Below are 13267 nucleotides of genomic sequence, written 5' to 3'. Positions count from 1 at the left end.
TTGAGTCACGCTTATGATGAATCAAATGTTTGTTTTCCTGTTCAGCAGCTCTGAGAGCTGCTGCCAATAAATTACCAAACTTCTGGAAAAGTCCTCAAGCTCACAAATATCAAGTGGCTGGAGTTAAAGGCCACAATGACAGGAAACTTCATTTGGATTTCAAAATAAAGCACTTTTTTTTTACACTTTAACCAAAGTGAAGCGTGTGGCTAAAATGCATAATATATATTGAATAATTAATAGAATTGACATGTTTCCTTTGCACACATTGATTATTATGCCAACAGTTGGCAGGCTGTTGAGAACATTTCACAAGACCTATGTTACAAGTTAAAGGCACACCTAGACTTCAATTATCTAAATACTACCTTGCAAATCCTGAGAGTGAAAAACCTGGTGATGAAAGTGTCATTTATTATTATTTACAGGTTTAATGCTCTGGATTAAAATAGACAAATAGGCAAATAGACATTTGGCCAGAACTAACTAAAAAAAAGTCCAGAAAAGTCAATTCATTGACACATTACAAATTATTTGATCAAACAGAAGAAAATGCAAGCTAAAGAGTTTATTTCCATAAATCATCTTTGTAGCCTACATAGTGAGCCATTTTTTTTATTATCAATATTTTTTTGTATATTATATTTTTAGTATATTACATAGGGCTTGGAACATGGAAACGGAAAAGTTAATTACATGTGTCATAATAAACAATGGCTTATAGTTTTTAACCAGTGTTATGACTGTGTGTTGTTGATATGACTCATGTGCATGTCATGTATCTCATGTATATCTGTGACTATACCACAAATCCGCTTACCCATTCATACGCTATAGTGTCTGAGATTGCTGTGACAATCACAGTATCTATTCACATTCATTCGGGCAATGTGGGGTTAAGTGTCTTGCCAAGGGACACACGGACAGCAGCTGCACAGGTTGGTCTCGAACTCACAACCTTGTGGTCATAAGTCAGGAACACAACCCTGATGCGATTTAGTGATGAAGTTCTGCTCGTTATTAGGATAGGATAATATTCACAGTCTGTGGACACTTGCCGTTACTCATAGACAACTTTTAAAGGTAAAACAATGAAATCGTAGCACAAATCGGGGTTCAAAGGTCAACATCAGCCTCAGCATTGGTTTATACACTAGTCCAAGATATATTAAACCAAAATGTCATCTTGAATCTCCAAGGCTGTTTTCCCGACATCAATCTAAAGATTTTGGTCTATTTTGAGCGTTCTTTTTTCATGCTAGCGAGCCCTAAATATATTCATAAAATAGAAAATGGTCAGTACAATGTATGTTTTTTTCTTTCTTTTTTTAACAGGTTATACTATTTTTTTCTTTTTTACATTTTTCATTCACAAAAATGAACACATGTTACAAGCTTGATTATGGGAAAAAACTAATAAAGAAATAAAAAGGAACAACAAGTCTAAGTATTTAATTTCCTTTTATTATCCTTTTATTATGCACCTTTATTGTGTGACCCTTTTGATTCTGATCTACAAAGCCTTACTTTTTAAAAAAAAAATTGAACAAAATATTTCAAACATTTCTCACTGTAATTGTTTTTGTTTTTATTTGTGTAGAGGTCAAAATACAAAAAAAGTGCCCCACCGTGTTATTTAAGAGAAGTTGTGTATGGATTTATTTTGAAGGGTAAAACAGGAAGGTGACTTGTTTTTTCGGTGTTTTGACAGTATAGATTCACCCGGTCAGTGAATCACATGTCTGCACCGTCCCTGTTATCCATTGGTATAAATACAAGCAGCAGACAGAGCTGAGCAGCTTCAGACGGTCTGGAGTCTCAGGAAACAAACAAAGGTGAGTCACAGATGTGTTTTTTTTTTTTTTTTTTTTATCTTTTATTATGTCGTGAGTTTGCAGCTGAGAGATGCTCAGAGAGAACTGTCTCTAAATGCAACCTGGTGTCTGTGTTGTTATGAGAGATTATAAAAGAACAAAGTGCAAAACAGTAGCTGCTGTTCGCACAAAAAAAAATGTTTTTCATGAAATTTCAGATTATAAACGAGTCAAATTTCTTTTATAATATGATGTTAGGCAACCTTAAGTCTTTTTTCCCTCATGCTTAAGTGCTTACTATGGTGAATGTTGTTTGTATTGCCTACTCATGGGTGTGACCTCCATCTACAGATGAAAACAGCTGGATTAGGGTGGATGAAATCATATTCTGATGAATGACTTTAATACCCAGCAGCTATATACACAGTGCTGTCTTTGCTTGTGTGTTCTGATGTAAGGAGTGCTTGAAAGGTGCTATACACTCAAACTATGATTATTGTTTAAGTTTAAACTTGTTAATTATGGATTGACTGACTGCACAGATTAGTAAAACACCTCAATATTTTCACAACATATGACAAGTGAATCCTATGAGTGCAAAAAATCCCCCAGACACCCAAAATGAGGCCACATGCTCCGGTGGCCCATTTATTTCAAATGTAGCTCTGATAATCCAGATTGGATTGTTCTTTCTTATTTTAGCTCATGGGAATGACGTTTCTTTTCTGCAGGTTCAGGCTTCTTACAAGGAGGAGCAGCAACTCCATTGCAGTTATGAGCTATCTTAAAATAATAACTTAAAAGGATGCTGATGAGAGGCAGCAACTAAACATGCTTGGAGGAGACTTTACTGATCTCTTAATAAGTTACAGCACTACAGCTGTGAGTTTGGACATTTTTACAGTCTATGGTTTGGACAGTTAAAGAGGTGAAAACTTTTGCACAGAAATCAAATAAAGCAACTAAACCAGCAACGATTTATTGAACATGTAACACTGTAAAGAATAGGGCTTTAAGTTACAATAATAACATTTATGACCGTAAATTATGAAGTAAACATTGTCGATGAATTGTGTCTTATTTACATGAAAGTTGGAAAATATTCACTATGAATGATGCAGTCTTAACATATTTAGTTTAAAAATGGATTATTACTGAACAAACATTTAACAAGCCTTTTTCTGTACTGAATGGGGTTATACGAAACATGTCATGTTACAGTGGTAGGAAATAAAGACTTGCATGAATTGGAAGAAAATAAAATGGGATAGCATTAAAAAAAACAAAAAAACATAAGAAATTACAAACGTGAACATAAAACATGTGATACTTGTGCTATTTATGAAGAACTATTTCACAGTGACGTATCTGTTTCAGCTAAACTGCTTGTTTTGGATTTGAACTCAATAAAAAAAACTCCAAACCGAGCATCTGGTGCAGATATGATCCCCCTCACAAACCATGTACAGATGTTTTTCTTGTATTTCACTTAATAAAGAAATCTCACGAAGTGGACGGACGTGGAGGTGACATCTGGATGGGAGGACGGGCGGTCAGATTGCATTCTTTAAGTTGTGTAACCAGGATCCCTGCAGATTCTGTTCAGCAAATAACATTGTAAATTATTCCTCCCCTCTCGCCTTCTTTTCCTTTGGTTTGTTTAACTTCCTCAGAATTTCTCTCTCTCTCTCTGGCTTTGTCTGTGTTTTCTCTGCTTTTATTCCACATTCACTCCTGCTTTTCTCTCTCTGCACGACAAAGTTAACGCCTTCTGCTTCCCCCCCCCCCCCCCCCCCCCCACATTAAAAAAAAAAGCTTCTTGGTCCGTGTTCACAAACCTTCCAGGAAATTGCATGCTGTAAGTTAGTAAATGCTTCATTGCAAACTGAGTAATGACCTTGTTGCGTAAGCGTCTGCAGTTTGCTGCAGTGTAGGTGTTTAACTTGTGAGCTCATGCAGAGACCAGAAAGTGGGACATTTTTTTTTCTTCCCCCAGGTGGGCGTTCAGTCCTGCTGCTTCTCTCAGAGAGATGGTGACATTTTGTTCTGAGGAGAAGATGAAAAAGACATCCAGAGAGGTTTTTTTAGCTTTCTTTGTACTGAAGAATAGTTGCTACTATCTTTATTCCGAGAAGGGAAGATGAAAGAACAGGTATTTTTGCAGACAGACGGACCAACGATCAGTAAAAGCCACAAAATATAAATTCAGAGGTGGATGATTAGACTGTCGAAAAAACACGAACATCAACCATCGGTGTCTGAAGAGGTGTTTTAAAGCTCAAAGGTTGTGGTCACCTTATTAGAAATGTTGTCTCCATGAAACTTTTGAGCAGTTTGAAAAATGGCAAGTAGGTGGAGCTAAGGTGGGTGTTAAACCTCTCCTGGAAAACAGCTACAACGCTGCTGTCAGTCAACTCAGCCAAGTGCACATTTGTGTAAAAGTCTTGACCTTTATAAAATCTATTATTTCTATTTGACTGACTGTAATCATGTTTACTCCTGCTGTAAAAACGGGCATTTTAATATGGGCTCTATTTGGGGACCCAGCCTCAAGTGGAAAGTCGAGGTACTGCAGCCTTTTTTTTTTTTTAAATCTTAAGTGGGAGGGGAACCAGGCCCATCTGACAGAGCAAATATAACACAAGCTTGCGGTTTTTATCTGTTTCCCTGGCTACTTACATTTGCATGGTGTTTGTCTCCAAGCAGGGAGTTCAAGCTTAGTTTTGGACCGAAGCCAGGCTGCTGTATTAGATCTCTCTAACACTGTTTTATACAGTCGGGGTACAAAAGCATGAATCCAGAATGGTAGAGGCCATAGTGGCAGCAGAGCCATGATTGGTTTGGGAGTGTTAAGAGTCTGTGATTGATTTTGACATGCTTTCTTATCAGGTCCACGTTCCTGAATGCCATATGATAACGATTGTATTATCTTTTCCCCACTTTCCCCACATTGGTGCATTTAGGCTGCTGTGTGTTTAGAGGAAAGGGAGGATTATCTACGGCTGCAGAATTAATCAACAGTGAGAGAGATTTGCACAGCCTGGGAAAAGCTGCATGACTGTCCATCTGTCTGCTGACTCTGTCTCTTTTTCTGTCTTTAGCGTATGCGTCAGTGTGAAGGAAGACAATCGAGGGCTACAGTCACTCTCTGTTAAAGCTAACAGTGTCATTGTTGGCCGTTTGGGCAGCTGACCTGGCACACATCACAAGGTTGTTGACAGAAAGAGGCTGCTGTTCTCTTTCATTGAAAGCACAACTGGTCAAAGTCACATTTAAAATAAAGACTTGAGGTCAGTTTGAAGGAAAGTCCTTGCTGGTGTTTGCTGAATGACACAGGATATGAAGGAAAGCAACCAGTTTGAATTATTTATCAGTATTGATCCATGCAGTTATTTTTATGTAATGCTGTCTAAGGGTGGAAAACTGCTGTGCAAGCTTGGTGAGTTTTTTTTTTTACTGCGTAGCTCTCCGTCTGGTTTTCAAACAGCCTCTATCACCCTCCAGTGGACAAACGGCGTCACTACAACAACAGAACAGACAGAAGGACACGAAAACTGAACCTTTCAATTCAGCACTGATGTGTTTTTTTTTTTTTTTTATTCTCCTCCAGGATTTATTTTTCCATCTTTGCCTGCTGGCCCCGTGAACGTCCGAGACGATGTTAATGATGATGATGATGATGAAGAAGAAGGGGTCCAAGTCTCTCGCTTTGTTCGCTCTTCTTGTGGCCTCGGCCAACTGCGTCCTCCCTCCGACGAAGGACGATCTTACCCGTAAGTTTCACTGAAGGATACTTTGAAGGGGTCTCTTCACATACATGATAAAATGAACCTCTTGATTTTGAAATCTTTATTTTGTGATTAGTTTACGAGATAACTGAACATGGTGAAGTCCTGAGAGTATACAGTGACCACCATATTTTCTTTTGGTTATTTTTATGACCCTTTTGACCCTTGAGAGACGGGAAGGGAAAGGAGGAGAGAGGTGTGTGTGGGGGGGGGGGGGACATGAAGCAAAGGGCAGAGGTCAGATTAAAACCCAGGGCCGCTGCAGCAAGGACTATAGCCTCTGTACATGGTGCACAAACCATAACCGCTTGGCCATCTGCACTCCTACAGCTTCTGTTTTTCAAGAACAGCGTTGAGTCTACTTGAGTGCAAAGAAACATTGAAATGAGTAAAATAGGATAAGGATTATTAATGTATCATTCATGCTTCTTTTCCTCATAAATAACTTTATTTATATGAATAACATCAATAACCAAATAAAGAACTTGAAAGAAATCCCAGTTCTGGGACCATGTGCGGAGGCTGTAGTCCGCCAAGTGGGCGGCCCAGGTTTGACTCTGACGCGTGGCTCCTTTCACCTCCCACCTTTTCTCTCCCTGATTTCTGACTCCGTCCAGTCTCTCAATAAAGGAGTAAAAATACAAACCTGAACCTTGATAAAATTTAGCCGGCGGGGGGAATAACATCAGTTAAGCAACAAAGGGTAGGAATAAAGAACCTTTTCTAAAAGTTACACCTGTAGATAGAAATGTTGTGATATTCATGATTTTGCAGAGATTTCCCTTCTGGGCGAGGAGTACCTGGGAAAACAGATCGAGAACGCTGTTAACGGAGTGAAGGAGATGAAGACTGTGATGCAGAAATCTTCTGAGGAGCACAAGAAGTTTTTGGATGCCCTGAAGAAGACCAAGGAGCAGAAAGAGGTCAAAACACTTCATCAAACACTTCACACAGAATGAGAACGTTTAAAAAAATATATTGATTAATGGATTCAAAAGTTTCTTCATAAATGAAATTTAAGTTACGGTTTACTGGGACACATAATGGCTTGATCAGTGCCGATGCACCTGTTCTGATTTTACAAGTCAACAAAAAGAGCACTAGGATGTTATCAGGTAGGAATACGGTGAATTGGAAGAAGGTTTTTTTTTTTTTTGAAATTCATTCAAAGCAGTTTTCAAACAACCAAGATAAAAAAAACATGTCTTCATGGAAGAAGGTTGTGTTTCCGTGCAGGAGGCGATGCTGACAGCTCAGGAGATGGAGACCAAGCTGGAGCAGGAGGAGGAGGTGTGCAATGACACCATGAAGGCTCTGTGGGAGGAGTGTAAACCCTGTCTGAAGAACACCTGCGTCAAATATTACTCCCGCTCGTGCAGCAGTGGGTCCGGACTGGTGGGACGTCAGGTGAGACCGTCACTTTGAAACACAGAATATATTCACACTAGATCAAGTGTGGGGCTGATATCATATAGGATTTTTCTATAATGGATTTAAGCAGAATATATCTCAGAATGAATCAACTCAACTTTATTTATACAGCACTTTACAGACAACACAGATGATCCAAAGTGCAGATTAAAAAAAAAACAACATAAAAACACAGCAACAATTACCATTTGAGTCCAGTTTAACAAGACTAACAGAGCGATGAAATGTAATTTGCTTGATGGGTTATTGAACGTTACATTGAGTATGTGGGTGATCATCACTTCCTCTCCTCTGAGTAGTTTTATTTCCTGAACCTTCAGCTTTTATTTTCAGGCATAAGTAATAATGCTCTTTTATTTTGAAGAGTTCAACAGTTCCTGCATAAAAGGAACATCAGTTTGCATTGAACACGTTTATACCTTTGAATGACTTCAAACACTTTGGACCTCCAACATGGAAACTGCCAAACGTGAGGTCACACAAAGTCAAAAATACTGCAGTGAAGATCTCTGCTATTGGTTTCTAATAAAAGGCAAGCTGAGACACTTTCAGGTGAACGTCAACACTCCTGACAGGTTTGGATTTGTTGTGTTGCAGCTGGAGGAGACGCTGAACGGAATGTCTCCCTTCTCCATCTGGATCAACGGGGAGAAGATCGACGTCCTGGAGAGAGAGGGACAGCGACAGAGCAAAGAGTTCAAGAGCCTGGAGGACAAGTACACGGAGATGGCTGATGGCGTGGACAACATATTTACAGACAGCATGAAGGTACTTCTTACTGCCAGTAACACCGGACTCATTCAAAACTCTTTAAAGTGGGTTACAGGTTATAAAGTTCATGTTCATGTTTTGCGTCCAGGTTGCCGATCACGTGCACTACAGCCCTCCGGTCTTCTTCCTGGGACCGTTCACTCGCCACAGCAGAAGCATTCGCTCTCTGTTCCGCGATCCTTTCCACGGCTTCCAGGATCTGTTCTCGCCCATGATGGGCATGGGCAAGAACTTCTTCGGCTCCATGGGCTCCATGATGGACTTCGACACGGACATGACTCCCAATGAGGGTACGTCACACGTGACAAATTAAGACGCTCCCTTCACCGTTTTCATTCGTATTTAAAGAGCCTTCAAAAACGTCCGTCCCGTCTCACAGCACTGATCCAGTCCTGAGCTCCGACTCGAAATGTTTTTGACATGAAAAAAAAAACTGCTTTAAGCATCCGCGCTATGGGGTGAGATGATAAATGTTGACACGTTGGACTCGTGCGAGTTTCTTTTAAAGCCATGTGAAAAGCTAGAGAAAAAGAGAGAACAGTCAAGTCCAGTGTTGGGCTTCATTTGACTGCATCAACATGCTGAGTGAGAAATCATAGCTTCAGTCACTTTTAAGACAAGCTAATCTTTGATTAGGAGGTTGTTGACTGGAAGAAGCGTGTGTGTTTTTGTGTCTGGACACAGACGGCGATGTGAACGAAGACGTGGTCATCACCAAACCTTTTGGTAGCGGACAGATGACCTGCAGAGAGATTCGCCGCAACTCAGCCGGCTGCATCAGGTTCAGAGATGAGTGTGCCAAATGCAAAGAGATCCAACATGTTGGTAAGTGTGTGCGTCTTTTTTTTTTTTTTAGTTTTTCGACCTGCCAAAATAGAACAAATAAAAAGTCGTCTTTAAGTCATTCTAACCTGGCGCTCTCCTGCGTCCTCCACAGACTGCTCCGGTAAGAGACCTCTGGAGGGACCGCTGAAAGAAGAACTGGAGGCGGCGTTGGCCATGACCGAGCGGTTCACTCAGCAGTACAACAACCTTCTGAAGAGATTCGAGGAGCAGATGTTCAACACCTCCTCCATCGTGGATCTCCTCAACAGACAGTTCGGCTGGGTGTCGACTCTGGCAAACAACACCAAGGACGACATCTTCGAGATTCAGACGGTACGTCGACCTGCTCGCCGCCCTGCTGTGACTTCCCTGAGACTCCGCCTCCTTTCTTCATCGGCACTTAGTTTACTGGTGACGCCTTTTAGACTGGAGACGTAATGTTTCCATGAAAAGATTGATTAAAATAAACTTTTATAATTGCACGTCACAAACATTGTGACATTAAAATAAAGCTGTTAAAAAACAAGATAAGAAGAAACAAATGTGAAAAATGATCCAATTCAGAATGATAAGATTCAAAGTAATGCGAGAAAAGTGACGTCAGTTCTTTTAGTTTAGTAAAAAGTGATAATGAGAGTATTTTGGATGGATGTTCCTCAGGTGATCTGCAGAGACTCTGACCAGACGCCAGGTGAGACAGAGAAGCAGCCTGGAGAAACTCAAGTGTCCGTGCAGCTCTTTGACTCGCCACCCATGACCCTCACTGTGCCGGGCGACATCCCCTGGACAGACCCCAAGTTCTCCGAGGTGGTAGCCCAGGAGGCTCTGGACCGCTACAAGGAAACCACCGTGTGAGTGTTTATTATCAACAAGCGACTCATAGGATTCAGACCATTTTTATATCCTTAAATTAAGACGCTACAATCAGCAGATTGACGGTTTAGCTAAACCTGAGATTAGAAAGGGACGGAGGGTGGGCAATTCTCGTTTCTAATGTTGTTCGTGTTTTGGTTTAGTTCCTGGAAACTGTTCTACAACTGTTGACAGACCTGCAGACAGACGAGGGACACACAGGAGTTAAAGTAGAATGTATTTAACACAATATGTAACCTTTGATTCAAGATGAGGGAGACAGCTGCTCATATACAAAACACAACAGTTAGAAATATAACGTTAAAAACAAAACAAGGCATAAAGGCTAAAAAGAATTTAAAAGAGGATAAATGAGAAATATAAACAAAGGGTGCACACAGTGCAGAGTATTACCAAAGTCAAGTGTGTATTCTTACCTTCAACAGGATTCATATTGATCTGCATCATGTCGGGCAGCTTGTCGTCGTTTTAATCGATTCTTGATAAAATGATCGAATCTCTGGAAGAATTTCTCCTTTGGTAAATGTAAATCCAGCCTGGTCAACTTCAAAATCAGCCGAAAATTCTTTTGTTCTCTTCGTCCTCAGTTTGAGCAGAAAAAGCTGATCAATATATGATGGGGAAAATGAACATGTTCTGACTGTCTGAGGAGATGAAAACTAATGGACCTTCTTCTTTTTCACAGCGTGGTCAAATAAAGTCAGACTTGCGCCCCCCAACCTGCTGACAAGGGAATGTTCTGGAAACATCGCTTTAATCCCACCCGGAAGACCCTCTTCTCACCAAATCCTGCTTTTGCGAAGAACACGGTTTAACCTCAGAGAGCTCGTGGTCACATTCGAGCTCTTTGTCCTGCTGTCAGAGAAGATTTTCAATAAATGTAGATAAAAAATGCCTCTTTATGTTTAGACTGTAGAAGCTCTAACGTCGGACCTTGCGGGGCTTTTTTCAGAGAAGTTCCATCGCACTCAAATGAGTCACGCTTCACTTTCCACCAAGAACTAAAATGTACGCGTCTGTCTCTGAAAACTGCTCATTCAGCCGTGCTAACAGATTGAGATGAAAAAGAGATTTCCTCAGAGTCTGCTTCAGTGACTTTAACGACCTGAGCTTCCCTTCTACAGATCTCTGATACGAGCGCTTATCGGAGTTGGTTGAAACGGTTGTTTGCTGGAGTTAAACGCACTGACTGTAGAGATGAGAGTCGGGGAATAGGAGTAGATTTACGATCACGATTGCTTTAAGCCGCTCTGTACAGCGACAAAGCTTTTCATAGAGATCTAATAAAAACCTGCTCACACCCACTCAGTGTCTTTTGTTCTTTCTCGTTAAACTTTTTTTTGATGAATCTGGACTTCTCTTCAGAGTGGTAGAACCTTTGTGAAAATCAGCTGTTCCTGTAAATGCTGAATGGACATGTGCTTGTATAGAGCTTATTTAGTCTTTTGACTTTTTTTAAAAACCGCAGGTCACACCTACACATTCACACACTGGGGGCAGAGGATGCTGTGTAAAGTGACTGTCAGTATAAACTAATCCATTCACACACATTCATACGACACCGACGAAGCAGTGGGAGCAACTCGGCCAAGGACGCATCAGACCTCAATGACCTTAAGAGACGACCGACTCTCCCACTGATCCACAGCCGCAACAAAACAGAGACCGAATGTTTAAAAAAAAAAAAAAAGACAAAAAAGAAACTAAGCCATACTGCTTCCAATAAAGAGAAACAAATGAGCAAAGAAATGAGACCACAAAAAAGAAATCTAGAGCAAGCAACATGGAACGGCAAAATGAAAAGAAAAAGAAATAAAGTAAATATGAAGGAAACAAGCAGACTGTAAATATGAAGGAAACAAGCAGACTGTAAATATGAAGGAAACAAGGAGACTGTAAATATGAAGGAAACAAGCAGACTGTAAATATGAAGGAAACAAGCAGACTGTAAATATGAAGGAAACAAGCAGACTGTAAATATGAAGGAAACAAGCAGACTGTAAATATGAAGGAAACAAGCAGACTGTAAATATGAAGGAAACAAGCAGACTGTAAATATGAAGGAAACAAGGAGACTGTAAATATGAAGGAAACAAGCAAACTGTAAATATGAAGGAAACAAGGAGACTGTAAATATGAAGGAAACAAGGAGACTAAATATGAAGGAAACAAGGAGACTGTAAATATGAAGGAAACAAGGAGACTGTAAATATGAAGGAAACAAGGAGACTGTAAATATGAAGGAAACAAGGAGACTGTAAATATGAAGGAAACAAGCAGACTGTAAATATGAAGGAAACAAGCAGACTGTAAATATGAAGGAAACAAGCAGACTGTAAATATGAAGGAAACAATGTCAATGGGTTGATGCAGCTCAGTCTGCAGGGGCTTGGGATGGGAGTTTGAAGTCCTTGTACGGACTTGAAATGGAACTCTGGAAATTGGTGTAGTAGCTGGAGAGGTGCCGGTTCACTTCCTGAGCAATACCAAGTTGCCCTTGAGCAAGACATTGAACTCCTCGCTGTGGGCAGCCCCCTCACTCGGACGTCTCTCCATTAGTACGTGTCACAAGGATCCTGTATCGGCCTGTTTTTATTACAGCCTGTGTAACACGCTCAACAACAAAGTGTACAATTGAATTTCCCCTCGTGAGATAAATAAAGTTTATCTTCTTCTTAAGAATTACTGCTACATAATAATGCTTAACCTTTTAAACAGACAAAAACTACAACAAAAAAATGCAAAGGGAGACAGAAGATCAAAAACCAATAAAAAGACTCAAAACTACAAAAAAAACCAGAGAAGTGTCCCCACCAGAAAAGAAGATGCAACAGCTAAAATGAGACAAATCGTGAGCAGCAAATAAAGAATTCTCCGAGGAGCGCAGTGTTTTAAAATATTGTGCCGTTTTTATTTTTGTGTAAAAATCACACAGCTGCTAGTCGACTCTGCAGAGATACAGTACATCCATGCAGTTAAACATCTAGGATCCCACAGCCAAGAGAGAAGGAATTAAATAGAATATTCTTTCGCTGTTAGTCAGCAATTAATGCAAATTTACATATGAGTCCAAAAGTGTGTTTTCATATACAATATACAACAGAGACCTGGGAGCAAACAGCATTCAGAATCCCATCAGAGACGTTTGTTGACAATTGATTGCTTCTGCCTGCCTGGATTGCCTTTTTGGGTTCAGGAGCTGCTGTGCTAGCAAACATGAATCAATCCCATGAGATGTGTTTTTTTTTTTTTAAATAGGGTTTTAAATGGTATTTGTTCCAGGTCTGGTAACAAGAGAACACACACACACATACGCTCAAACACGCACACACACACACCAAGTACATCATCGTTCTCAACAGCAGAAAAAAGAAGGCAAGCCTTGATACGACAAGGAAGAGAGAGCTCAGTCAGCTGCTGTGGAAACCTGAACGCCGGTCGAAGGGGGGAGGAGGGGGGGGGGTAAGGCTTTTAGAAGAGGGATTCTTAGAACACACAGGAAGCTCCAGGGACAGAACATTACGATTTAAAACAAAAACCAAAATATCAGAAGGGAGACAGGATACTTAAGTCTCCTGGGCTTCAACTGAGGAAATAAAACTCAAGTGGTTCATTACCTCCTTGTCTTCTGAAAGCGTCTTTAAACACACGTGACAGACGAGAAACACCATGCTGGTTAAAAGAAAGCAAAAAAAAAAAAAAACACGCAACACATCAGAGAGGACAAAGAAATGAGGAGGGAGAGGAGGGGTTTAGTTCAAAGTG

The 13267-nt window shown here is 40.3% G+C and overlaps 1 protein-coding gene across 1 annotated transcript; it reads left to right on the top strand.

The window, feature by feature from the left end:
* The first annotated feature begins 1704 nt into the window (after window positions 1–1704).
* Window positions 1705–10806, top strand: clu (clusterin). The gene is made up of 10 exons (XM_079348491.1): window positions 1705–1835; window positions 5425–5587; window positions 6377–6525; window positions 6839–7009; window positions 7631–7801; window positions 7893–8094; window positions 8489–8629; window positions 8742–8962; window positions 9290–9480; window positions 10188–10806. Exons 2-10 carry the CDS (start codon window positions 5473–5475, stop codon window positions 10198–10200), a joined length of 1374 nt encoding a protein of 457 aa, XP_079204617.1. The 5' UTR covers window positions 1705–1835; window positions 5425–5472; the 3' UTR covers window positions 10201–10806.
* Window positions 10807–13267: the final 2461 nt, after the last annotated feature.

Source organism: Symphodus melops (genome assembly GCF_947650265.1).
Source record: "Symphodus melops genome assembly, chromosome: 1".
NCBI lineage: Eukaryota > Metazoa > Chordata > Actinopteri > Labriformes > Labridae > Symphodus > Symphodus melops.
Note: the sequence above shows the minus strand (reverse complement) of the source record. Positions and strands in the feature narration are given on the sequence as shown.